At 50.2% G+C, this 26,283-nt stretch overlaps 1 protein-coding gene across 2 annotated transcripts in view; it reads right to left on the bottom strand.

The window, feature by feature from the left end:
* Nucleotides 1-24,517, bottom strand: part of ACSF2 (acyl-CoA synthetase family member 2) — a 33,915-nt gene extending 9,398 nt beyond the window's left edge. The window contains exons 1-10 of one of the 2 annotated variants that reach the window (XM_032429101.1): nucleotides 24,364-24,517; nucleotides 3,634-3,829; nucleotides 3,122-3,250; nucleotides 2,818-2,871; nucleotides 2,383-2,501; nucleotides 2,101-2,266; nucleotides 1,456-1,551; nucleotides 1,159-1,316; nucleotides 776-867; nucleotides 420-496 (exon numbers count right to left, since the gene is read on the bottom strand). In XM_032429101.1, the coding sequence (XP_032284992.1) occupies nucleotides 420-496; nucleotides 776-867; nucleotides 1,159-1,316; nucleotides 1,456-1,551; nucleotides 2,101-2,266; nucleotides 2,383-2,501; nucleotides 2,818-2,871; nucleotides 3,122-3,250; nucleotides 3,634-3,829; nucleotides 24,364-24,491 (1,215 nt within the window). In that variant the 5' untranslated portion in view covers nucleotides 24,492-24,517. The remainder of the gene's footprint in view (nucleotides 1-419; nucleotides 497-775; nucleotides 868-1,158; nucleotides 1,317-1,455; nucleotides 1,552-2,100; nucleotides 2,267-2,382; nucleotides 2,502-2,817; nucleotides 2,872-3,121; nucleotides 3,251-3,633; nucleotides 3,830-24,363) is intronic. The other variant, XM_032429102.1, reaches the window with a different exon arrangement.
* Between the last annotated feature and the right edge of the window lie 1,766 nt (nucleotides 24,518-26,283).

Below are 26,283 nucleotides of genomic sequence, written 5' to 3'. Positions count from 1 at the left end.
AATATTTACTCCCCTGTCACCTATTTCTTTTTTTTTTTTTAAGATTTTATTTATTTATTTTTGCAAGAGAGAGAGTGAGCGAGCATGCATGAGCAGGGGGAGGGGCAGAGGGGGAAGCAGACTCCCCAAAGAGCAGGGAGCCCGATGCGGGACTCGATCCCGGGACCCCGGGATCCTGACCTGAGCCGAAGGCAGATGCTTAACTGATGGAGCCACCCAGGTGCCCTCTGTCACCTATTTCTATGATTGGCCAGCTGCCAATGAGGTCAGACTTTCTGACATCTGCTTTCTGGAATGAGGGCCAGCTGAGAGGGTCTTCCTTGGAGATCTGGTCTGAGCTCCTCCCCACACCCACCAGTTCGCACCCCAGCGCGGCCTGCCCCCTGCCCACAGCCCAAGCCCAGCCTCCGTCCACTCACCACCAGCTCCTTCATGTTCAGCTTGTCAATGATGGCTCGGATCAGCTCTGGGGGTGCAGGGGACCCAGCAATCATACCTGAATCAGAGAGAAGACTGACGCAGCTCCCCGCTTCTCCAGGCCCAGTGCACCCCCTTCACCTGCAGCTCCTTCTAGAGAGCTTCCCCTCAGCTTCCCCTCTGACCCTGGACTTATTCCTACACCTGGCAACTGGCCTTGGGCTGGTGTCCAGGGACACTGAGGATTTGCCTCCCTCCCACCCACTTTTCTACAGTGAGCTTTTTGCCCCCTAAATAAAGGACTGGGCACATATCTAGCTCAGCAATCCTGGCCTGGCCACCCTTGGCCCTATCCTACCTCCACGCATGGCCGAGATGTCATAACTGGAGAAGTCTGGCTGGTTCAGAATGTCCACAAACATTGTGGGGGTGCCATACAGTAAGGAGCCTCTGTGTAAGGTGGGGGGGGTGTCTCAAAATTAGGCTTGGAAGGGGAAGGGAACTCCGTCTTCTCACCCATCCCACCCTGAACCTGCAGTAAGGGCCAAGGCTGCATATGTGGGAAACAAGGAGAAGCTCTTTGGAGGCAGGAACTGGTCCTCCCATGGGAGTCTCCCACTACCCCTGGTCTCCATTTCTCTGGGCTGAAGGGAGGAGACATCTCCAAAAGGGATCAGGGCCCAGGAGTGAGGAATAGGAGGGTCTCATCAGCCCCTGGGGGGGCTGCCCACTGATGCCCACCTCTCTTTGCTGATGGCCTCCAGCGCCTTCTTGCCATCAAAGGTCGGAGAGGATAGGATGAGGGTGGCGCCATACATCATGCTCACCATTGTGCCCCCCACAGAACCCAGGCAGTGGTACAAGGGGCTGGGCACGACCATCCGTGATTCCTCCGGCGTCTGGGGTTGGAGGCGGGAAGCCGGTTCTATCCTGGAGCCCAAAGCCCCAGGGGCCAGTTCGTCTAGCCAGCAGGGGGAGCCCAACAAGACCCCCCCCCCCCCCCCCCGCCCCCTGCAGGGCCTGGGCTAGGCCCCTCACCTTCAGGTGCATCCTCAGCCTTTCCCCTATCAGGTTGGAGTTGTTGACAATGTTGTAGTGGGAGAGGGTGGCCCCCTTGGGTCTGCCTGTCGTCCCCTGATAAGACAAGCAGGTGATGCTTGGCCTCCTGCTCCCCATCTCCTTCCCCGCTCTGGGCCCCTGTGTGGGAGAGCCCTGGAACAGGGCGTCAGGAGACGGGGACTACTGCCCCAGATCCATTCATTCACTGAACACGTGTTCGCGAAGGTTTAGCATGCGCCTGCACGGTGCCGGGTGTTAGGATCCAGAGGTGTGGAAGGTAAGGTCTCTGTCCTTATGCCACTCATAAGGTTGCTCAGAGGACTCTGTGGCCCACCAGCAGATTCCCACTCTGGGCCTCAGTTTCCTCATCTGCTAAATGAGGAGGCAGATCTATCAGCTCTGGCCTGTGGTGCCAGTGCATCCGGCCCTGGGCTGAGGATGAGAAGGCGAGGGGAGGGGGGCATGTGACAAGGACACCAGTGGCTGATGTGTTCCAGAGCACAGAGGACAGCTAGGGCCAGCCCCAGGAGGAGGGTGTCTGCACTCCGGACCTCCTTGGTCTTGGGGCAAGGGTCACAGGGGTGGGCAAGGGGTGGCATGCCAGCCTGGAGACCTCTGCCCTACCGAGGTGAACTGGATGTTGATGGGGTCATGGCAGGACAGGAACTGCTGGTTGTACCGGAGCTGGGCCAGATGCTGCTCTTTGCCTCCGGAGGCCACCACCTCATCCAGGAGCAAGGTCCCCGGCAGAGGGTCGTCCACCGAGATGACCGTGGTCAGGTCTGGGAGCCTGGCGGTTGGGATGGTAGCGAGAGTCAGAGCCTGGGGAGACATGAGCCTCATCCCTGAGGGTGCGGGGGCCAGGGGGCCACACCATGCACCCTTCCCAAGGGGGGACACGCTCACCTCTGACTCTTCAAGTCTCCTGGCTGGGCCTTCTCCAACTCTGGACAGATCTGCTTCAAGATGTGATAGTACTGTTGGGTCTTGAATTGCTTGGGGAAAGCGAGGGCTTTGCAGCCTACCTGTGGAGGTGGAGCCCCGCCCCCCAGCACGGTCAGCGGGGGGCTCCAGGCTGGGGCTCTGGGGTAGTTCTAACAGTTACGCTCGCTCACACACACGCACACCACCTCACCCAGGCACTTCCGCCCTGACACACACACACATGCCACCTCAACACACGCACCAGCCTTGCGTCTGACCAACCACCCTCTCCTCCCACCCACACAGACCCAAGCAAGGACAGACTCTGGGTGTCCCCCACCTGTGCATGCCCTCCCTGATCCCCCATCAACCCTCTGGCCGTGCTGGCCAGGCCCCTCCCCTAGGAGCGGGTCCTACCTTCTTGAGGGCATACTCCAGCTCCATAGCCTGATAGGCTGGGTTCACGGACACCTGGTGGAGACAGCAAGGGGATGTCAGTCAGTGTCTTGGCTCGATCCTGTCCCTCTCGCTGCCCCTCCGTTCTTAGGAGGTACAGAAACACCATGTGGTCAGAGGCAGTGCCCTACACTTCCGGGCCTCCTTGGGGGGGCTTCAGAAGAAAGCGCTACCCTCTGGTGGTTTGGGGGCCGAGGAGCTGGGGAGTCCCCCTGAAATATGCACTCCCTACATGCTCAGCTGCGCCGGGCAAGCCCCTGCTCACCAGAATGATGCCCGCCTGAGCGGTGGCCAGCTGCATGAGCACCCATGCATAGGAGTTGGGTCCCCACATGCCCAGCCGGTCGCCCTTGCCGAGGCCGATACTCAGGAGCCCAGAAGCAGCTTTGTCCACCTGGTGTAAACAGACAGGGCACGAGGGGTGAGATGCGGGCAAGCAGGAAGGGGCCCATGACTCCCACCACAGCCCGTGGCCCAGGGGTTCCCATCAGAACCCGCTGGAAACGAGGGACAGGCAGATTCCCAGGTCGCAGTGGGCCTGGGGCTATGCATAGTCAACAAGCATCCCAGGAGGGAGCGGTGCAGGTGACATCAGGCATCAGGTGCAGGTGGCCCCTTCTGCCTCAGCCCTGTCCCGTTCTCCTGCCATCCCCTGGGGTCCTCAGGCCGCCCCAGCCCCCTGCCCCACTGCCAGCTGCGGCCCCTGCAGCTCTACCCAGCCAGTGCAGCATGGGGGCTAGCACCTGCCTACTTCGGGGGTTCAAGACAGGGACCCACCTCCTCCTTGAGCTGGGCAAAGGTCAACCTGATGTTTTCCTGGGGGATGACCAAGGCCTCTCTGTCAGGGACCCTCTTTGCTGTGGCTTCCAGGCACCGCCCCACAGTCTCGTGGATAAGACCACGTTTTGTGAGGCCCTGGACGTAGCTGAGGCCTCCAATGGGCAGGGGGATGGTGTTATCCGCCTCTCTGGAACTGTGGGGAGACAGGGTTGTGTGGAGCTGGACTCCATCGCGCCAGGCCGGGCCTCTCTGGTACCCAGGGCTGGAAGGGAGGTTGCTTACAATGTGGCAGGGGCTGCTTCAGAAACAGCCCGACCCTGCCCCATCCCTATCCCCATCCCCAGGAACCAGGACCCAATAGAAAGGCTCAGTCATTCTGTAACTCTCAAACTGTACTCAAAACAAAACAAAACAAAACAAACAAAACAAAAACCCAAAACAAAACAAAAAACCTATTAATTACTTTAAAAGCAAAACCAGAAAAGGCCCCCAGAACTAAAAGTATCACACGGTCGGCTTAGGCCTGCGTGCGTTTGCTGGCCCCTCCGGGGGACAGGGGCCGTGCTCCTGCTGAGGTCTCGTGGGGAGGGGCGCAACAGGTCTCAGACCCTGTTCCCATCAGAGAGGGCGTGGTGTGGGGCCTGAGGACCAATGCTGACCATGCGGCGCTGCAGCTGCCAGGCTAGAAAGACCATGTGTCTCTTCTGTTGATTGACTGCTTGGGTCTTGTGGGGGAGAATTTCTGGGAAGAACAAGGTATGCAGGGCAGAGGGGAGCAAAACGGGGTTTCCCCACAAACGGGACAGGAGCCTGCTGCCATCTTGCGGGAGGTGGGTCACGAGGCAGGCTGACGGGGAGGCTGCTCAACCTGGCTGCTTTGGACCAGGGAGCCGAGGATGAGTCCCACAGTGGGGACACCCGCTGCAGCTCTGTGGGGAGTGGGTGAGCACCAGGCTGGCATCGGGGATGGGGGTGGGGGGCTTGGCGGGGGTGTCTGAGCTCTCATCCCAGGTATGCAGCTGGCTGGGTGGGCAACTGCCACAGACACCTCTGGTGTCCCATGTCACCCCCATGGAGCATCTCTGGTTTCTCCTTGGGATTCTGTCTGCTGCGGGGGGCTTCAATTCTCCCCTTCTGCAGCTGGACAGATCTGGGAGGCGTTTGTCCCTTCTCAGAGGTCCTGGTGGGTCAAGCCCTTGCTGCCTTGGCTGTGACCTCGACAACACTCTGTGCTAGCTTCTCTTCCGGTCTCTTGCTCCTCACTTCCGCTTCCAGCAGTACCGACCACGCACAGTCCTCGTTCCCGGGGGAATCCAAGTAAAGACGCAGGGTTTCTCCTCCCTAGGCCTCCGCTTCCCCACCTATGAATAGTTTGAGGATTGGACACACTGGTTATTCTCAGGTGAAAGGGGATATTATCGGGGCGCCTGGGTGGCTCAGTCGTTGAGCGTCTGCCTTCGGCTCAGGTTGTGATCCCAGGGTCCTGGGATCGAGCCCCTTGTCAGGCTCCCTGCTCCGTGGGAAGCCTGCTTCTCCCTCACCCACTCCCCCTGCTTGCGTTTCCTCTCTCGCTGTCTCTCTCTCTCTCTCAAATAAATAAATAAATAAATCTTTAAAAAAAGGGGGGGGATATTATCTAAATGATCTGGTTAATCTTCCCTTTCTTTTCTTTTTCTTTCTTTTTTTTTTTTAAAGATTTTATTTATTTGACAGAGAGAGACACAGCGAGAGAGGGAACACAAGCAGGGGGAGTGAGAGAGGGAGAAGCAGACTCCCCGCCGAGTAGGGAGCCCAATGCGGGGCTCGATCCCAGGACCCTGGGATCATGACCTGAGCCGAAGGCAGACGCTTAACGACTGAGCCACCCAGGCGCCCCTTCTTTTCTCTTTTTTAAAAAAATTTTTTAATCCTTTTTTTTTGGTCAGAGAGAGTGCGAGCACAAGCAGGGGGAGCGGCAGGCAGAGGGAGAAGCAGGCTCCTTGGGAGCCCAACGTGGGATTCGATCCCAGGACCCTGGGATCGTGACCCGAGCTGAAGGCAGATGTTCAACCGACTGAACCACCCAGGCGTCCCTCTTTTTTTTAAAAAATAGGCTCCACGCCTAGGGTGGAACTCATGACCCTCAGATCAAGACCTGAGCTGAGATTAAGAGTTGGACAATTAACTGACCAAGTCACCCAGGAGCCCAGACCTGGTTAATCTTTTTAAAGGATTGTGGTGAGCCACCTAGGCCACGTGGTTCCTGCAGGTGAGCTGGGGCAGAAAACAGCCCAGAAAGCAGGGCTCTAAGGTCCCATGAGGCCCCACACCCTATCATCCACAGGCTGACAAACCTAAAGAACTGTTGAGCAGATTCCCAATGGTCACTATGACACCCCTCAAAAGGGATCGCATACCCCAAATCCCTACCTCACAGGCATGCAGTCAAGGGCGTGCATGTATGCCCACTGGGAAACAAGCATGCTCTTTTTCTTGGGGTTTGCCAAAGTGATGGTTGTAAGAACAAGCATGTGGAGAGAACCTGCTTAAGAACAAACTGAACACAGGGTTAAGTAGGGAGAGAGAGACAGAGACAGAGACAGGAAGACACAGCAACAAACTTCATCGTAAGGTTTTGAATCCCTAGGCCCAGCCACATGTGATGTCTACCTTCCTCTGGACTTTTCACTGCCAAAAGTCAATACATTCCCTCTTTAAATTTAAGCCAGTTTTGGGGGAAAAAAGCCAAATTCCATTTGTAACAACAAGGATAAAGCTGGAGGATGTGATGCTAAGTGAAATAAGCTATACGCAGAGAGACAAATATTGCATGATTTCACTTATACGTGGAATCTAATAAATGAGCAAACAAAGAATAATCTGCTTTTATTTGCTTACAGCTGGCACATCCTAATATACCTGCATTTTTCACATTCAGTGGATGACCAGGGCCCTCGAAGCCCTGGCAGGCGGCCCCCATAGCCCAGCGTCGGGATCAGGAGGAGGCAAAGGGCAAATCTCAGCCACCTTAATGGTTTTGTTGTCAACAGAGCCTGACCAGGCTTCCTCTTATTCTCAGTGACCAGGTGTCCTATTTTGTTTCGAACCTGGGTTCCTCCTCATTTGCTATGGATTTCAGACCAGACGGTATCCTCCTGGAAATTCTAGTTGGTAAGTCAACAGGTTGATTTATGTGCAAAAAATAAATAAATAAAATAAACAAAAAAATAAACCCAAAACAAACAAAACAGAAAACAGAAAAGAAGTCCATTTTAGTTGTCACGTGTGTCACATCCCTCATCTTCACGGCAGCTCTGACAGGTGCTGCGACAGAGGCCCCCAGTGAGCCTTGGTCCTTAATAAACCACCCTCTGGGTGTTCAGCTGGCCTTGGCCACGTGGACTCCAGACCACATTCCCAAGCTTCTGTCGAAGGTGCTCTGGCCAGGGAGATCTACAGAGAGGTACTGTGTGCAACTTCCCTTACCGGGAAGGAGCATCTTCTCTTTGTTCTTCACTGGCTGGAATGTCATCTGGAAGAGAATGGCAGCCATCTTGGGCCACCTGGTGAGCTCAGACACCGCAGAGCGGACGAGGCTGGAGCTGGACAGCCGGGCCACGGGTTGGCCATCTCCCAGAAAAAGAAACTCCCATCTCCTCGAAGCCACGGTGAGAGTGGGTTTCTCTGACATACACTAATCAAATCCTGAGAAGTGCAAGTGGGCAGCAGGAACTCCCATTCTCCAGGTAAAGAAAGTGGAACGCAAAGAGGCCAAGTGGGCTCCTCGGGCTGGTAGTAGCTGGATCTGCAGCGGAGGACCCTCCCCCCCAAACAAATCGGGGAGAAAAAGTGGGTGGGCAATTCTGTTCTTTAGGCTTTGGATGTATCCCCCAGATTGTTGAATCTCCATTTGATTTTTTTCCCCAATTGTTTACTAATTGATGTCAAGAAACGGGGATTGGAGCAGGGCAGGACTGAAGTGGACACAGGCCACTCCTCCAAAGGACTTAAGAGACCTAGAAACTCTGGATGAATGCCCTTTGCTCGTAAACGTAAGAACCACCCATCGTTTTGAAACCCTAAGTGCAAACAGAGTTGATTCTACTTCCCTCCTTCCTCAAACACACCCCAAAGGCCTTGGGCAAAAAGAGGGAGCCACTGCTTTTTCTGTTCTTAAACAAAGTGGCAGACATTCCATCTAACCCTGAAAAAACCACTAGAGATGTGCTTTGGGGACAAGTTGTGGTTTTCGTTTGTTATCATTATTTTTTTTTAATTTGGGTGGGAAGCGTAAGGAGTTGGAAAAGAGCCAGCAGTCCCTATGGCTCCTAACTCAAAGAACTAAAGTCCGAGAGTCCTCCCCTCATCTGCAGTCACCCACGCTGAAGCAGAGGAACCTCCTTCTGACATTTGTCAGACGATCAATAGTAGCTTAACACTGCGTCCCATGCCAACGTCATTCACTCGTTTCACCTCATCATGTAGGCATTTATATCGTCTCATGTCCTCGCAGAACGGTGAGTGTAAGAGAATAAGATATTTTGAGAGACAGCACATTCACCTAATTTTTATTTTAGTATATTGTTATAATTATTCTGTTATTATTGTTGTTAATCTCTTAGGTGCCTAATTGTAAATTAAACTTTCTCATCAGTATGTATGGATAGGAAAAAGCTTTGTATATACGAGCTTCGGTACCAGCTGTGGTTTTAGGCACCCACGGGGGCTCTTGGAACGTATCCCCCATGGATAAGGAGAGACTACTGTCAATATTTAGTGAGGCCTTCAGCTACTTGGGTTGGGCATTGGAAAACATATAAATCAGCCAGGTGGGAGCCATGAACTAGAGACAAAGCCCCACCTCGAAGGTGCCCTCACAGAGTTGGCACTTGAGAATTCAGGCCCGCATCTGCTGTCAGGAACCGAGGGTTTGTTTTTTGGTTTTTTTTTGTTGTGTTTTTGTTTTTAAGAATTCTCTTGACTTTTTGTTGTTGGCAACTAAAGTGTTCACGGTTTTATCCCCAGTCACTAAATTTAGTTTATGAATTATAAGTAGAGCAACACTAGCTTAAGCCGTAGGAGAGTTTTCTTTTAAACTCTGTATTGAAGTATACCTCCTTATAATTCCTTATGTGCATTATTTGGTGACACCTGGAACATAAGAGGTGCCTGGAACGTAAGAGGTGCTCAGTGGAATGACCAAATGAGTGAATTATAAATAATGCACATAACGACCCAATTAGCAAATGAGTGAAGCACTTGAATAGACATTTTTCCAAAGAAGATATATGGTCACCAAGCACATGAAATGCAAATGAAAGCCACGGTGAGCTACCATATTGCACCCACTCGGAAGGCTAGAATCAAAAAAACCAAAATAACAGGTGCTGGTGAGCATGTGGAGAAATTGGAACCCTTGGGCATTGCTGGTGGGAATGTAAAATGGCAGCCAATGGGGAAACCAGCTTGGTGCTTCTCCAAAAAGTTAAACATAGAGTTACCATATGACCCAGCAATTCTGCTCCTAGGTGTCGACCCCCCAAAATTGAAAACAGGTGCTCAAATGCAGACTTGTACATATATGTTCATAGCAGTACTATTCACAAAATAGCCCAAGATGAAAACAACCCAATGGTTCCAGCAACGGATGAGTAGATAAACAAAATGTGGAATATCCATACAATGGAATATTATTTCGCCATAAAAAGGAAATGAAGTATTAAGACCCACTACAACATGGATGAACCTTGAAAATATTATAAGCAAAAGAAGCTAGACACAGAAAGCCACATAAGGTATAATTCCATGCACATGAAATGTTGAGAATAGGCAAATCTATAGAGACAGAAAGTAGATTACATGATTGCTTAGGGCTGAGGGGAGGGAAGGCTACAGAGGGCATAGCTAAGGGTATGGGGTTTCTTTCTGAGGTGAGGGAAAGGTTCTACAATTGACTGTGGTGATGGTCGCACATATCCATGACTGCACTAAAAACTACTGAACTGTACACTTTAAAGAACAACGTGGATAATTCCACTCCTGAGGATATATCCAACAGAATTCATGCATGTGCTCACCAAAAGACAGGTACGAGGATTTCTGTGTTATCTCCAATATGGAAACTACCCAGATAAATGCATGGTGATTTACTATTTGCCCTGTTATATGGTAACGACAGCAAAGGAACCATGACTATACCCAACAATATGAACGAAACTCATAAAGAAAAGTTAAAGAAGCCAGATAGAAAAAAGTATATACTGTCGGATTCCATTTCTGTGTACAAAACAGGCAAAAGTTATCTGTGCTGTTGGAAATCAGGAGAGTGGCCAACTGGGTGCTGGTTATATGGGTGTGTACAGTTTATCAAAAATTCACCAGGGAAGCACTTAACCCATGTGCCCTTTTCTGAACCCATGGTATACCTCAATACAGAGTTTAAAAGAAAACTCTCCTACGGCTTAAGCTAGTGTTGCTCTACTCATAATTCGTAAACTAAATTTAGTGACAGATTGTAGCCTCTATTTGCCATGTTGCCACAAAAATAAAAGCATCACGTGTCTCTTCTGTGCAAAATCCATCCATCCATTGATAACTAACGCTGGGCAAGACACATCTGTTGGTGAGCTCGGTCCTAGATATTACTCTAAGAAAGGAAGAATCTCCTTTCTGAATGCAGCAGGATCTTACTTCCTGAGAACGCCGGCAGATGGGAAAACAGTGTTCTGTGTCCGCCATACAATTCATGGTACACTGTGACTATTGGCCTAACCAACCTGTCTCCTACCTGGATGCGCGTCCCCCGGGTTCAGCACCGAGCAGCTCAGGGCATGTTGTTTGTTTTTAGAATATGGCTCACTGGACGCAAGGCTGGGGTACAGAAGGCAGCCCCCGACTGGAATACGGCTCCAGCTGGAAACCAGAACCGGGATAACCATCTGCTTTACAATGTCATCTTTAGGGATGTCTGTAGAGGGGCGCCTGGTGGCTCAGATGGTTAACGTCTGCCTTCGGCTCGGGTCATGCTCCCAGGGTCCTGGGATCGAGCCCCGTGTTGTGCTCCCTGCTCGGCAGGAAGCCTGCTTCTCCCTCTCCCACTCCCCCTGCTTGTGTTCCCTCTCCCGCTGTCTCTCTCTGTCAAATAAATAAAATCTTTAAAAAATAAAAAAACAGACCAAGTAGCATTGACCCATGAGACACCAATCTGCCACACACACACGGAGCGGAAGGACGACACAACGGCAGGTAAGCATAGGAAAAGATGTGCACATCCCAAATCAGAACAGAACAACCATGAGACATTTGTTGCCCAAGCGATCAGCAAAGGTGGAAAATACTGATGTTGTAATGTCTGCAACTTATTTTCAAGTGGTGCAGAAAACTACGGGGTGCATGGTATGTGTGTGTGGGGGGGGTGTGGGGTGTGTATGTGTGTGCGGCATGTGGTATGTGTGTATGGTGTGGTGTGTGTGTGTGTGTGTATGGTGTGTATGCCACGTGTATTTGCAGACAGAGAAAGGGTGGGTATGGAGGGAGAGACCTACTCTCTGGCACTTTCGCAGCTGGTATTCCAACTTCAATCTTTTTGGTCATTCATCTGGATTATTCTACCACCGGGCCCAAAAAGCTATTATTTCAAAAATCACGAATATATTGAAAATAATTCAATCTGTCTGATTCTGTAATAAATGGAAAGTCATTACAGGGCCAAATATAACAAATCAGTAATCCTCTGCCCAAACCTAAGATTGCTGTCTTTCTAGAGGAGTCTAAGTCTAATTTCAAAATTCACGACAGGTATTCTTGTCAAAGAGTACCCCAGGCCATCCTGGAGAGCAGTTCCAGCTAGGTGAGAACTCATCCCCGCCACAGGAGCCAGGCTGTGGTCTCCTCGGCTCTGAGCAGCCAGTGCGTGAGCTTATCCCGGGAAGAAGAGCAGGGGGTACTCAGCAGAGAGCCCATGGATTATAACGCTGCCCTCAGTATTGCCCACCTAAAGCTCCCTAACTAGAGAAGATTAATAACATGACTATTAATCCTGACATGAAAACAAGAACGATTGATAACACAGAATGTTGGCAAGGATATGAAGAAATGGGCCAGAGTGTAAATTGGCACAAGACTTTCAAAGGACAGTAAGGACAGAAGCCATAATACTGCTTATGTTCCAGGACCCCTGCCCGCCCCCTCGAGTTGGGACTTCCTGGGAATTAAAGAGGGAGGCTGATTGCAAGTCAAGAAGCATTTATATGTCAGCATTTCTGCGAAACTGCCTAAAGAAATCTCATAAGGAAAGACCTGAATCTTTAAGGACCCAGCAATTCATACGTGGCAAATTCTTTTCTCACATTAATATCCAATTTGCTTTAAATTTGGGTTTTGTAATTTTGTCTTTTTTTATAAAGATGGCAGCCCAAATTATATAAGCTTCAGAACCCCCAAATTTGGATCCCTTCTGATTTAGGATATGTTAGGAAATGTTAATATCTATTAACATTTGAATATGCATATCCTTCGGCCAGTCATTCTATCCTAAAAAACAAGCAACAACAACAACAACAACAAAACGAATGAATGCCTAAAGGTATGAATAAGGACATTAATTGTTGTTTAGCAAAGAATTGAGAAAAAAACACTTTATTTCTGGGGGCGCCTGGGTGGCTCAGACGTTAAGCGTCTGCCTTTCGGCTCAGGTCATGATCCCAGGGTCCTGGGATCGAGCCCCACATCGGGCTCCCTGCTCTGCGGGAAGCCTGCTTCTCCCTCTCCCACTCCCCCTGCTTGTGTTCCCTCTCTCGCTGTGTGTCTCTCTGTCAAATAAATAAAATCTTTAAAAAAAAACAACACTTTATTTCTATAAGTAAGGGATTAGATAAGTAAATACAGAGCATCTGTACAAAGGAACCCTATGCCATTAAAAAAAAATGAAGACACTCTCTATATTTAATGAGATGGAAAATGTCTAATACATTTTAGGTGAAACAGTGCATTTCAGAATAATGTGAACTGACATACTGATGTGTCCTAATGCCAATTCTCTCCTAAATACTCCATTCATAGGATCTCTTGCCATCTTCATAGCCACTCCCTGACCAAGATACATACCCACTTTCATATGGGAATGAAGCTCAAAGAAATGCCAATAAGTAGCCAAGCTGGGATTCAAACCCTAGACTTCCAAGGCCTTCATACAATACAGTGAATCTCTGTAGAGCCTCATGGCTTAAAGAGAGCTTCCATGTGTGTGTTCTGTGATCATCAGTCTTGGACCATCTATACAAGGATTGTTCTTTTTTTATTTTATTTATTATTCTTTAAAGATTTTATTTATTTGACACACAGAGAGAGTGAGAGAGCACAAGCAGGGGGAGCATCAGAGGGAGAGGGAGAAGCAGGATCCCAGCACCCTGAGATCACAATCAGAGCCTACGGCAGATGCCCAACCAACTGAGCCACCCAGGCGCCCCGCCCCTATTCATTTTTCATGAATGAAGAAGCAAGAGGTTTATTTTCTTACGGTTCCAAATCTGGTGGGGGGCACCCCTGGAGCCCTTTCTGTGTGTGTTGCTCTTTAAATTACAGCCCTTCTACAGCCTCCCCTGGGGGCCCTGTGGGGTCTAGAGCCGCGAACTGGGGGCCCTCTGAGTGCCGCGGGTGCATGAAGAAATATCCCCACTGGGCCCCCACCTCCCAGACCTCCAGCATACGCTGGTCCTTTTCCGAGATTTCACTGCCTCTGATCTCACTGTCCCGTTCTCATGTTCCAGCTCCCTCATCCTGGCGCCAACCACCTGGCTGGGCCCCATAACTGCCTAGCCAGTTCCCTGATGACACCAGGCTGGAAAGCCTTGTGCCCCAGCATTGGTCCTGCCCGGTCCAGCCTGGCCTTGCAGCGGGACCTAGACAGAATACAGGGGCTGGCTGGTTTGGGGAGCTCCCGTGCATTCTGGACGTTCCAGGGCTGGTGACTAAAGTCTGGGCTAGAGGCCACCATGGGGGCCAAGGATCAGTCCTGACGGGGGCAGAGCTGGGTTAAGGGAGGCAGGCACACCGGGACACCTAAGCAAACACGTCGGCAGAGTCTACTTGGGGAAGAAGCTCTTTCGCCTCTTGTTACATATTTCCTGCTGGGAGGAGGTGCTTGGCACAGGGACAAGAAGCTTGCAGGTGGATCTTGCCCTTGCTGGGGGCTGGAATGACCCAGGTTACCCTGGGCAAAGCTCTTAATCCTTTCAGAAGCCACCAAGCAGAGAGGGTAACTAGATATGAGGGCTCCCGGGGACTGTGGGAACACCCCCCATGCTGAGGTGGACCACTGCTCCCCTGGGCAAGGTGCCATGTCAGCCACCAGCAAGAAGGCTTTAGAAATGAAATTGAATGCAGTAGCCTGTTTTTGTTCCAAGTCATGGGCTGGCCTCTGCCCTTCCCCCCCGCTACAGACATTTGATGCCAGGCTGGTCCCCGGGGCCCTAAGAAAAACATAAATCATCAACAAAGCTAAAAGACAAGCAGCTGCCTGGGTGTAAGAGACCAGGGATTAGCATTCAGCTTGTATTTAAAGCAAACAAACTCACGAATCCATAAGGACAAGTAATCTAATGTAATAAATGGGCAAAGAACATGAACGGAAAATTCACAGAAGACATTTCAAAAGAGTCCAGTCTCACGGCTAATCAGGGAAATGTCCATTCAGCCCACAGTTCGATACGCTTTGGCTCCTAACAGAGGAGCAAACGTTCCAATGTTCGTTTGGCAACGCTAAGCATTTGGGAGGATGTGGGGACATAGGACTCCAGGTTGCTACTGGTGGTCGCAGTGGCCCATTCTCTCCAGGGCAATTTTCAGGAAAGCGGGAAATGTCAACTCTTTAACACAGCAATTGCGCTGCTAGAGACATAGTTACATAGTGGAAAAGGAATAATCCAGATCTATAGTGTCTGTGTAAATAGATCTTTAAGACATACTGTTGAGAGAAAAAAGGAAGGGCATCCGGTGCAACTTGCGCTGAGATTATAAAAGCCCAAGTACTGGGGTGCCTGGGTGGCTCAGTCGTTAAGCGTCTGCCTTTCGGCTCAGGTCATGATCCCAGGGTCCTGGGATCGAGCCCCGCGTCGGGCTCCCTGCTCTGTGGGAAGCCTGCTTCTCCCTCTCCCACTCCCCCTGCTTATGTTCCCTCTCTCGCTGTATCTCTCTCTGTCAAATAAATAAATAAAATCTTTAAAAAAAAATAAATAAAAGCCCAAATATTGTTTATGGGAACAAAAAGTAGGAAAACTGAAAGCACGTATTACTTGCTTGGTGTGATTTGAAGTGCTTTCCAAATGATAAAATATACTGTTTATGGATTGGAGACATATGAAAAGCAAAAAAACACACTCTGACACGACACACATTCAATTTATGACATTGGTTCTCAGTGACAGGCAGGCCGCAGGACGGCTCTAAAAGGGACTTGAACTTGATCCATATTGTTTTATTTCTTTTATGTATAATTTTCTGTAACAAGTATGGCTCTATGTTAATTTGGAGTGGTAGGTACCTAGGTGTTTGTTATTTTATCATGTGATTATGGTTAATTTTTTTCTCCCCCCCCCTTTTTTTTTAAAGATTTTATTTATTTGAGAAAGAGAGAGAGAGTACAAGCAGGGGGAGCGGCAGAGGGAGAGGGAGAAGCAGGCTCCCTGCTGAGCAGGGAACCCGATGTGGAGCTCGATCCCAGGACTCCAGGATCATGACCCGAGCCGAAGGCAGATGCTTAACAGACTGAGCCACCAGGCACCCCAATTTTTTTCTTCCATATAAAATATTTATGAAGGAAAATACAAGAGGGTTGATGAACTCCCAAGAAGGGCACCTAAAACATTCAAAAGATGGAGCAACTTCCTGGCATGGACAGAGGGAGACACACTGGTCCTGTCATGTGAAGTGCCAGGGCAAGACCAACATTTATGTGATGAGAAAGAGCCCCAGTCTGTCTCTGAAGTTCACGAGCTATACTCACAGGCAAGCCTCCATCCTCAGTCAACACATTCCCTCCTGTATGAGACACAGTTGTAACTACACGGACCAGTGCATCTCCTAGTTTGTGGCGGAGAGGCAGGTTCTCCTCTTTCATCCCCCTTGCACGCCAACCTTCACACCATCACTCTCCAACACACCATTATTCTAGCCCCTGGACCACTCAGTGATGCACGCCCTGTGGGGCTGTGTCCTCTCCTCTCCCTAAGTTGTACAAAGACACTAGGCTGCTGGTTCACCTGGGAGTGGCACTTGACATGGGAGTAGAGATGGCCAGTGCTTGGACAGGAGAAGACAACTATGAACCTGTAAGAGCTGTCTGTCCTGAATTAGACTTATAATTTTTAGGTACCTGCATAGATTGGTGACACATTTATACCAGCGACAACATACGGCTATTGTTCAAGAAAATGAAGGTGCTGAGCGACAGGTGAAATCCAAACAAGAACACTACTGAATGGTCATTTTCTTAATTGATGGCACAGAATGACTGACGTTTAAAAAAGGAACTTTGATTTAAGTTTCTTAGGAAAAAAAAAAACCCTCAAAATAGATCAGTCTTTTTTTTTTTTTTAAAGATTTTATTTATTTATTTGACAGAGAGAGCGAGAGAGCACAAGCAGGGGGAGCAGTAGAAGGAGAGGGAGAAGCAGGCCTCCCGCCGAGCAAGGAGCCCGACGTGGAGCTCGATCCCAGGACCCCGGGATCATGACCTGAGCCGAAGGCAGACGCCCAACCATCTGAGCCACCCAGGCGCCCCAAAATAGATCAGTCTTGCATGTAAAACATAAAACTACAAAATATTTAGAAAATAAAAAACCATGGGAGAAAATCTTCAGGATCTAGGGCTAGGCAAAAAGTTTTTAGATTTGACACCACAAACATGGTCTGTAAAATTGACAACAGGGACCCATAAAAATTAAAACTTTTTGCTCTGCGTACAACCCTCTTAAGAGGGTGAAAAGATGGGGCGCCTGGGTGGCTCAGTTGGTTAAGCATCTGCCTTCGGCTCAGGTCATGATCCCGGAGTCCTGGGATCGAGTCCCACATCGGGCTCCCAGCTCAGTAGGGAGCCTGCTTCTCCCTCTGACCCTCTCCCCTCTCATGCTGTTTCTCTCTCGCTCGCTCTCTAATAAATAAATAAATAAAATCTTAAAAAAAAAAGAGGGTGAAAAGATGAGGCACAGAGTGGAGAAAATATTTGCAAACCACATATCTGACAAAGGACTAGTACCTAGAATACATAAAGAACCCTGAAAACTCAACAGTTAAAAAAACCCAGACAATCCAACTACAAAATGGGCAAAAGACATAAAGAGACATTTCACCAAAGATGGCAAATAAGCCCATGGAAAGATATTCATAACATCATTCGCCATTAGGGCAATTCATATGAAAACCACAATATCACTACATACCTATCAGAATGGTGAAAATAAAAAGTAGTGACAATACCAAATGCTGGCGAGGATGCTGATGTAACTCATACATTGTTGGTGGGAACATAAAATGGTACAATCGTGCTGGAAGACAGGCAGTTTCTTTAAAAGGAAAACAGGCAACTGCCTGAACCAGCAACTGCACTTTGGGGGCAATGATCCCAAATAAAGAATTCTGTTTCCAGAGAAATGAAGGCTTATGTTCACACAAAAATCTGTACACAAATGGGTACAGCAGCCTTATATTTTGAAAAAACTGGAAACAATCCAAATATCTTCCAAATAAACCAACTGTATATCCATATCAAAGAATACTAGTTAGCAATAATAAGAAAGGAACTATCGACACTCAAAGAAACCTGGATGAATCTCCAGAGAATTATGCAGAGTAAAAAAACCGATCCCTAAAGGTAGCATACTGTATGACTCTGTCTACACAATATCTTGAAATTACAAAATCATGGAAGATTGCTAGAGGTTAAGCAGGGGCTGGAGGTGAGTCAGAAAGAGAAAACTGAAGGACTCTTGTGGGGTGGAAGTGTTCTGTATCTTGCCTGAATGTGATACTATACTAATTTTGCAAGAGGTTACCCTTCGGGGAAACCAAATAGAGGGTTTATGGGATCTGTTTGCATTATTTCTTACAACTGCATGTGAATGTGTAATGTGTCGAAATAAAAAGGTTAACTTAAAAAAAGTCCTTAGATTATATAATATCGGGGACTGCTAACCCTTGATGCATCTGGGACCCCACTTCTCAGCGTGCCTTGCTGTCATCACACCCAAGAGGTAAAATATTGGGCAGATGAGATCATGTCCTTTTCCCCAGAGTTATCAAGGAAAGCTAAACTGTTCAATGCATAATATGCACACTCTCATGAATTTTTGTCAAGGTTAATGGGTCCCTCCTCCCAAAAACACCCCTTGGTTTTTGAGCAAAAGAAGCCAGACACAAGAGCGTATACTCTTAAGATTCAAGAATAGGCAAAATTGACCTATGGAGATTAGAAGTCAAAACAGTGGTAGCCTCTGGTTAGGGAAGGAAATTGACTGGAAATAGGCATGAGAGAAATTTCTAGACCTGTGCTGTCTATATAGTAACTGCTAGTGGCATGTGGCTGTGGAACACTTGAAATGTGGCTAGTCTGAATGAAGGTGTTCTGTGAGTGTTAAATACACACTCAATTTGGAATACTTTAAAAAAAAAAAGAATGTAAACATTTCTGCTGTAATTTTTAAAAGATTGGTTATATGCTGAAATGATACTTTGACTCTACTAAGTTAAAGAAAATGTATCATTAAAATTAATGTCACCTATTTCTTATTACCTTGTTAATACGGCTACTAGAACACTTAAAATTACATGTGTGGCTCACACTGTATAGCTATTGAAGAGCACTGTTTTAGAGTGATGGGCAGGTTCTAGCTCTTGGGATGTTGAGTATATAGATTTGTTAAAATGCACCGAACTGTACACTTGAGATTCGCGCATTGGAATTATGCCACAAAGCTCCAAGATCTTTTTACCACCCAACATAATCTTCCTGAAGGAGTCTACAGCCTACAAGGGACTACAAAGAACTCCAGAGTGGTATGAGCTACAAAAAAGGTGTGAGCAAGTCATCCTATAATTTAGCATCTCGAATAAAACCACAGGTGCACGTGCGTTTGTGCGTACGTGGAGAGAGTATGCAGGAAATTATTATTCGAGTTTAGCAAACTCAAGCAGCTGTTTCTGAAAGCCTGAAGTTCTTGGGGTTATGAGGCATTCACGCTGAGGGTCTTCCCTTGGGTCACTTGTACAGAGCCCGCGGGGAAAGCACACAGGAGCCGGGGGTGGGGGCTGATTCAGAACACTTGTTCCTTGATGGGATCACTAAGGTACATAGGAGGTTAGCTTATGACTTTAGCTTTCTAGAGACAAAACCCTCAATGTTTTTTTGCTTCCGGGAAGGACTAGAGAGAATCACAGAGTGTCAGGAGGTTGGGAGGAATTCATAAGGGTTCTAGCACAAGCAAGACTTCATGTGAGCAGGAAGGCTTCAAACTTCAACCACAGCGCTCCTGAAGTAGGGGATCAGGCTCAAAGCCCAGCCTCCTTAGGAATCACAGAATGTCTACAGAAAGGTAGAGTGCTCCTTGTCTAAGTGGCCTATTTTACCAACCAGCCAAGGTGCAGAGCGATTGAGTGACTTGCCTAAAGCCATACTGAATTGGAGGTGGTAGGTCTGGGACTTGCTCCCCTGTCATCTGATTCCCACAGTGAGAAACACAGACGCATCAACAAGGTTCACAAAACAGGATTTGTAGGCTGGAAACACAGCTTGTTTATTTCTGAAGGGAGAGGCACCTGGCAGAATGATTGGTACCTGTCTTCATTAGGACACTTCCCTAGCAAGTCCTATTCAAGAAATGAAATTACATCCTCTACGTTGGTTTGCTCAACATATAAGCCAAAAAAAAAAAAAAAAAAAAAAATTGTGAGCACAGGCATGTTACATACCTGGAGCAGCCCAGCTTGGTTTAGGCAATTACCTTGTCAGAACTGTCTCCCTCCTACTCTCTCAAGTTTCTAAACTGTGGGCCTCAAGGTCATTACAGGAATGCACAAACCCATTGCCACCAAGCGTTACCTGTAGCATAGCTCATCACTGCAATGGGGTGAAGATCTCTTCTAGCACCAGGCTGTGCGTTAAAAATTTTCTTTTTTTTTTTTTTAAAGATTTTTATTTATTTATTTGACAGAGAGAGAGACAGCGAGAGAGGGAACACAAGCAGGGGGAGCAGGAGACGGAGAAGCAGGCTTCCCGCCGAGCAGGGTGCCCGATGCAGGGCTCGATCCCAGGACCCCGGGATCATGACCCGAGCCGAAGGCAGACGCTTAACGACTGAGCCACCCAGGCGCCCCTAAAAATTTTCTTAATGTGACCTTATTTAACTCTCCAACAACATTATTTACATATAAGAAAGGTCAAGTTCAACTTAGTCCCAAAGTTACCAGCTAAAATGGTTCATTTGAACCCAGATCTGCCTGGCTTCAACGTTTCTGCCTATAGATTGAATAAATTAAATAATGTGGGGGCGCTGGGGTGGCTCAGTTGGTTAAGCCGCTGCCTTCGGCTCAGGTCGTGATCTCAGGGTCCTGGGATGGAGCCCTGAGTTCGGCTCCCTGCTCAGCGGGGAGTCTGCTTCTCCCTCTCCCTCTGCCCCTCCCCCTGCTCGTGCTCGCTCTCTCTCAAATAAGTAAATAAAATATATTTTTTTTAATTACAGAATGTGGGGGAGGCCGGGAGGGCTTGATACCCAGGATTCAAAAGAGTTCAAGGTAAAATTTCATGCAAGGATGTGTGCTTCATACTTCAAACTACAGCCCTATCATCGAAGGGATTAGCTTCAAACTCCAGCCTCATCAGCAAGTCTTTCCCAGTCTCATTCCCACCAATCGGATTCTTCCCTGCTTTAATTGCCATCCTCCAAGGAACAACACCCTTTCTGCCTTGTATCAGGGGGTCTATGGTCTTCCCCTGTAGATCCCTTTTAGGCGAAGAACTCAGTGAAAACAAGGTCATTCATCTTTATACCTCCTCGGCAGCCTCCAGAGCAGATTGCCATCTACTGCATGAGAGGCAGGAAAGGGTAACCAAACTGATATGTACCATTCACTGGTTACAATGTCTATGTTTGTAGTTTATTTTCTATACATTTACATTTAGACTGGAGGATCCCCAGTGTAATGTGTAGAGATATCATTACCAGATCACGTGTTAATCATCTTTGGGGAATTATGAGAAGAGTCTATTTTTTGTAACTATTATGGTTTCCAACCAAAACGCTTCCTGGCTTAATACAATCCCCTCACATAGGGACAGCATTTTATAGTTTCCAATACTGGTCCCACCTGATTACAGCCATTCCCCTAGAGGGTAATCCATGAAGTTCACTTACCCCTCTGACCTACCATCAGCATGGGGTCACTGGAGTCCCAGCTCTGAGCATCATTCCTAATTCTGAAAGGCTTAAGCCAATGTTCTTTCTGTCTTTCTCAGCTCCAAGTGCATCCAACACCCCGGATCCAACTGTGAGGCAGCCCCAGGCCAGCTTCAGAGGTCTGGAGGAAGCCTGCTCATCTCAAATTCATCAAGGAATCTTGCCCCCAATGCTCCCTGAAGCTCCAGACTAGCCCATCCATTTCCTTGGGGAAGGGGCTGTGTGGACAAGGGGAAGGAGCTGGCGGTTTAGGAGATCTGGAGAACAATAAGACAGCTTCTTCTTTCCTTCCGGGGGGAAAGGGTCTGAACAACCCCAACTTTGATGGAGCAGGTATTGTCTGGCAGATCCAAGGTCTGGACTTGTGGCTGGGCAGAAGCTGCCGTCTCGGCAGTTGGATAAAAGGAAGAACCAGTGGGCGCCTGGGTGGCTCAGATGGTTAAGCGTCTGCCTTCAGCTCAGGTCATGATCCCAGTGTCCTGGGATCGAGCCCCACATCGGGCTCCCTGCTCAGTGGGGAGCCTGCTTCTCCCTCTCCCTCTGCCTCTCTCCCTGCTCATGCTCTCTCTCTCTCTCTATCTCTGTGTCTCAAATGAATAAATAAAATCTTAAAAAAAAATAAAAATAAATAAATAAAGGAAGGAAGAACCAGGTGCAAGAAAGAAGCCACTGAAAAGGGGATTCTCTCCTACTTTTTTTTTTTTTTTAAGATTTATTTGCCAGAAAGAGAGAGAAAGAGAACACAAGCAGGGGGAGCGGCAGGCAGAGGGAGAAGCAGGCTCCCCACTGAGCAAGTAGCGCGATGTGGGACTTGATCCCAGGACCTGAGTCGAAATCAAGAGTCGCTTAACCACCCAGGTGCCCCTCTCCTACTTTTAAATCAGTGGGAATTCCTACCCAGACACCATTTGAAGGTCTCAGGGACCAGACCGACCCCAGAGGAAAGGCTGAGAAGAGCAAGAATTTGTCAATCCAGCAAGTAGGTAGCATTAATGACAAACTCGCCCCGCTCAGAGGTTAGGTAATGCACTCAAGGTCACACAGTGGGTAGGTGGAGAAGCCAGGGCTGTAACCCAAGGCAGTCTGGCTTCAAAGTTCTTGCTCTTTCCTAACAGGCAAAACTGGGAATCTGATAAGTCATAGGCCTGGGGAGGGGGGCAGGGTTGGGCAGCAGAAAAGCAGGCTTTATGTGTGACTAGATCAGAAAAAGCAGAGAGCAGGGGGTGCCTGGGTGGCTCAGTCGTTAAGCGTCTGCCTTCGGCTCAGGTTATGATCTCAGGGTCCTGGGATCGAGCCCTGCGTCGGGCTCCCTGCTGGGCAGGAAGCCTGCTTCTCCTTCTCCCATTCCCCCTGCTTGTGTTCCCTCTCTTGCTGTGTCTCTCTCTGTCAAATAAATAAATAAAATCTTAAAAAAAAAAAAAAAAGAAAGAAAAAGCAGAGAGCAGAAGTCCAGGAGCTTTCCTTACCATTACACTTAGAACACTGAGTAGTGATGACCTGACTTATCTTTTCCCCCACTAGGCTGCAAGTCTCTGGAAGGCTGGGTTCTTTGGCTTCTATATCCATAGTACCCACCGGTGCTTGACATGACATATGTACTCAGGAATGTCTGTTGAATGCTTGAGACTCTGGAGGGTTTCTGAAGGGGAAAGAGGGAGTGAAATCAGGCCAAATCACCATAGTCAGTAGAAAAGGGTTCAAGCACATGGAAGGGATGGGAAGGAATTAGGCCAAATGTTCAGGAAACCTTCTCTCTCTGGACAAACGGATCTCCTCCTGCTGCAGAGGCAGAATTTCTCTGAGGCCTGGTGCCTATACCCTGAGACTGTAGGCCTGTACCAGGTAAGGGTTCTGCTGTTTATACACAAAAATGTCAAAGGTCAGGAGTTTTGCTACGTGACCAGAAGTTGCCTGATTGAGCATCATGAAACATGTATGCTTTTAGGAGTAACTTTCCTTGGGGTCCTCACATTGTAAGAGGGCTCTCACTGAGGAGTCCAGAGGTGGGGCTTAGAGGCTCGGGGTAGCGATGGTGGAACCTGCCTGGGAGGCACCGTGAGAAAACCCAGCTGTCTTTTCTTTCTTTCTTTCTTTTTTAAGATTTTATTTATTTATTTGTCAGAGAGAGAGAGAGAGCACAAGCAGGGGGAGGGAGAAGCAGGCTCCCCGCTGAGCAGGGAGCCCGATACCCGGGCTCGATCCCATCACCCTGGGATCATGACCTGAGCCGAAGGCAGACGCTTCACCGACTGAGCCACCCGGGCGCCCCTAAACCCAGCTGTCTTCATCACAAACCCATCTACTGACCAGCCTTGGGCCACAAGGATTTCCCAGAAAATTAGGCATAGCCAGCTTAAAGCACTGCATGCTTTCTAGTTATCAGGAACCAGCAAGTTCAAAACGTTGTGATCTTGGAGTTTTAGCCAAAAGAGGAATTTGCATCTCCCTCCAACCGCCCCCCCCATCCTATTTTTGTTAACCAAACAGTCCTCTCAGAGGAGAAGCCCCTTTGTTCTCCTCCCTTTCCCCCCCTGACTTAGTTCCTGGCCCATCTGGGGGGCAGAGCACGCTCAGTGGTGCCCAGGCCTGCCCCCCTCTGGGTGCTGAAGATAACCACCCATGATACCATCAGCGGGAGCCCAGCTCTGCTTAAGCAACCAACACACGTTCACACAAGTGAACTACTTACTACTTACTACACTGCTAGAGATGCAGCCGTGCTCTGGGGAACGGCACCTGCCAGCCCCCATCCCACCTTTTGCACTGAGGACAGAAGAAAACAGGCCCAGCAGGTAGCAAGGTGCAGACGCAGTGTTCGTCAGCACCTAATGAGGAGAGGGGAGACCGCTGAGCTTAGCGGACTGGCAAGACAGGCCAAAGATCCCCACGTTTACCCCTGAAGGGCGTTCCAGCTCAGAGACAGTGTGTTCTGAAGACGCAGCCTTGCCCCTGCCCCTCTTTCTCAGGCTAGACCGCCGAAGGCCCAGGCTCCTGGCCCTCGGTGTGCTCCTGCTTGGAAAGAACCAAGAGTCCTGGACCAGAACTCAGAGTCCGTGCAGGGTCACTGCCGGCCACCAGCTGCAGCCCCAGTCTGCGCGAGCCAGGCCAGCATTTCCTGCTGCCTAGGCGCTGGGTGCGGGATACCCGCTCCCCAGCACGTGCCATCCGGAGTGCGGCAGCCTCGGGCCTGCCGGCCAGAGTGGCATCGGCCCCCAGGGAAGCTCTGCAGGACGCCCCCCCACCACCAAACTCCCTCCCGGGGGGGGGGGGCCGGGCCGCCCCCTCCTTCCCCGGGCTCGCGTACCTGAGGGGGCGGACGCCCTGCAATCTCGCTTCCTGCCAACCCCGGGCGAGGACGGCGCGGGTCCCCAGCACCCCCGGGCCCCTGGCGCGCAGCCTCGCGAGGCGCAGCATCCCGACGCAGATGGCCATGGCTCTCTCCGCGCGTCCCGGCCCGAGGAAACTTTTAAAGTGAGCCGAGGCGGGGCGAGCGCGGAGCGGGCGGGGAGGCGGGGAGGGTCGCCTCTGCCTATGGGGTGCGGAGGACTCGGTCCGGCCGGGCGGGGCGGGGCGAGGCGAGGCGGGGAGGAAACGGCTACGCGCCGGGCCACCTTCCCCTCGGACCCGCGGGGCCCTCCCCTCCCACCTCGAAGACGTGCCTCGGCTTTCCCTCCGGATCCGAAGGCCTCGGGCTGCGGCCGGCTCCCCTCCCGACCACTAGAGGCCTGAAGAGAGGTTCTTCAGGTTTGGGGGCGCGAGGGCTTGTTGATTTCGCAGAGGGGGAGCCCGCGGGCCGTGAGTGCGGGCCGGGCGGCCAGGCCCAGACGCGTCCATCCCGGGAGCCCCGTTTAGCGCGCGGGTCCTGTGCTGTCTCCCCGCTCCGGGGGTTGCGAGCCGGAGGCCAAGGGAGCCGGCGCGAAGCCCACCCCCCCCACCCCACCCACCCCCCCAGCCTCCGAGGCGTGCCAGCTGGAGCAGAGGGCCCGCGCTGGGTGGGGAGGAAGCCAGGACAAGAGTGCGGTGGGCGAGTCCCCTCTGGGGCCAGAAGTCAGCTAAAGGGACGCCAGTTGGTACCCTGTCCCTCACGGGGCAGGCTTGACCCCCGCAGTGCACCGTGAAGGGTGGCATCAGGGACTGGAAACTGTGCTTCTTATCCCCCATCTGCCCCACTATTTCGGGCCTAGGGCACAATCCCGCGCCCTGCCCGAGGCGTGAATGGAAAGCCGCCGTACAGAGGCTCCGCCCGTTCCAGCTGCGGTTCTGGCTGGGAAAGGTGGCGCTGGGCACCAGAAAGTGGCATCCCTGTCAGGCTCCCGCTGTCTTGACCCTTCCTCCAGAGGAGGAGGAGGACAGCAATGGGGGTGGGGGGAAGGGTGTGGCGGGGTGACCTCCCCTTTCCTGCCCCAGAGGCAGCGATGAAAATCGGCCAAGCAGAAAGCGTGGTTAGGGGCGGGGCCTGGCTGTAAAAGACCTTTGCCCTGATCACGGTCCTTTGGCTCAACTGAGGTCCCGAGAAGGGGACTGTGCTGCTTAAGGTCATCATCCTGAGAGTGACCTCGGATCCCCCTGGAACCCTGACTCCTGGGGAAGGTCTGCACACTTCCAAGTTGTGTGGAGATGGGGGAGGAAGGAAGATGGGGTGGGGTGTAGAGAAATTATGAGGAGCTGAGCTTGCAAGGGCACACCTTCCTAAAGAGACTAACTTGCTGACTCTGATAGCCTGCCCCAGGAAGGGAATGCCCCAGGGCACATCCCAGGTCCAGGGGGTCAGCACTGCCAGCACCTTGCTGGGTGGCGCTCGCCCTGTGAAGTGGTGGGTGGATATTGCTCTCACAGACACTTCTAGTTTCCTTGCTAGTTCGAGGGTCAGCCCTGGGGGCTGTGGGGGTAGAGGGGAGAGAAGGATGAGTTCCTCCTTGAACTTGTGCCAGACTCAGTTCTCCATACTCAGGCTTCCCTGACTTCCCAGACACCAGAGCCAGGGAATAATAGCTGCCAGTGTCAGGGTATCTTCCACAAGCCAAACTCTTCAAAGATGTTCTCTCTAGCCTTCACGATGACCCTGCAAGGAACAAGCATGCCTTGGAATGTGTTGCTGTTTTTATGGATGAGGAAACTGAGGGGCACCCGGCTGGCTCAGTCGGTGGTGGAGCCTGCGACTCTTGATCTCAGGGTTGTGAGTTCAAGCCCCACGTTGGATGTAGAGATGACTTAAAATCGAAAG

Source organism: Phoca vitulina, unplaced genomic scaffold (assembly GCF_004348235.1).
Source record: "Phoca vitulina isolate PV1807 unplaced genomic scaffold, GSC_HSeal_1.0 scaffold40, whole genome shotgun sequence".
NCBI lineage: Eukaryota > Metazoa > Chordata > Mammalia > Carnivora > Phocidae > Phoca > Phoca vitulina.
This window is presented reverse-complemented; position numbering and strand designations above follow the sequence as displayed.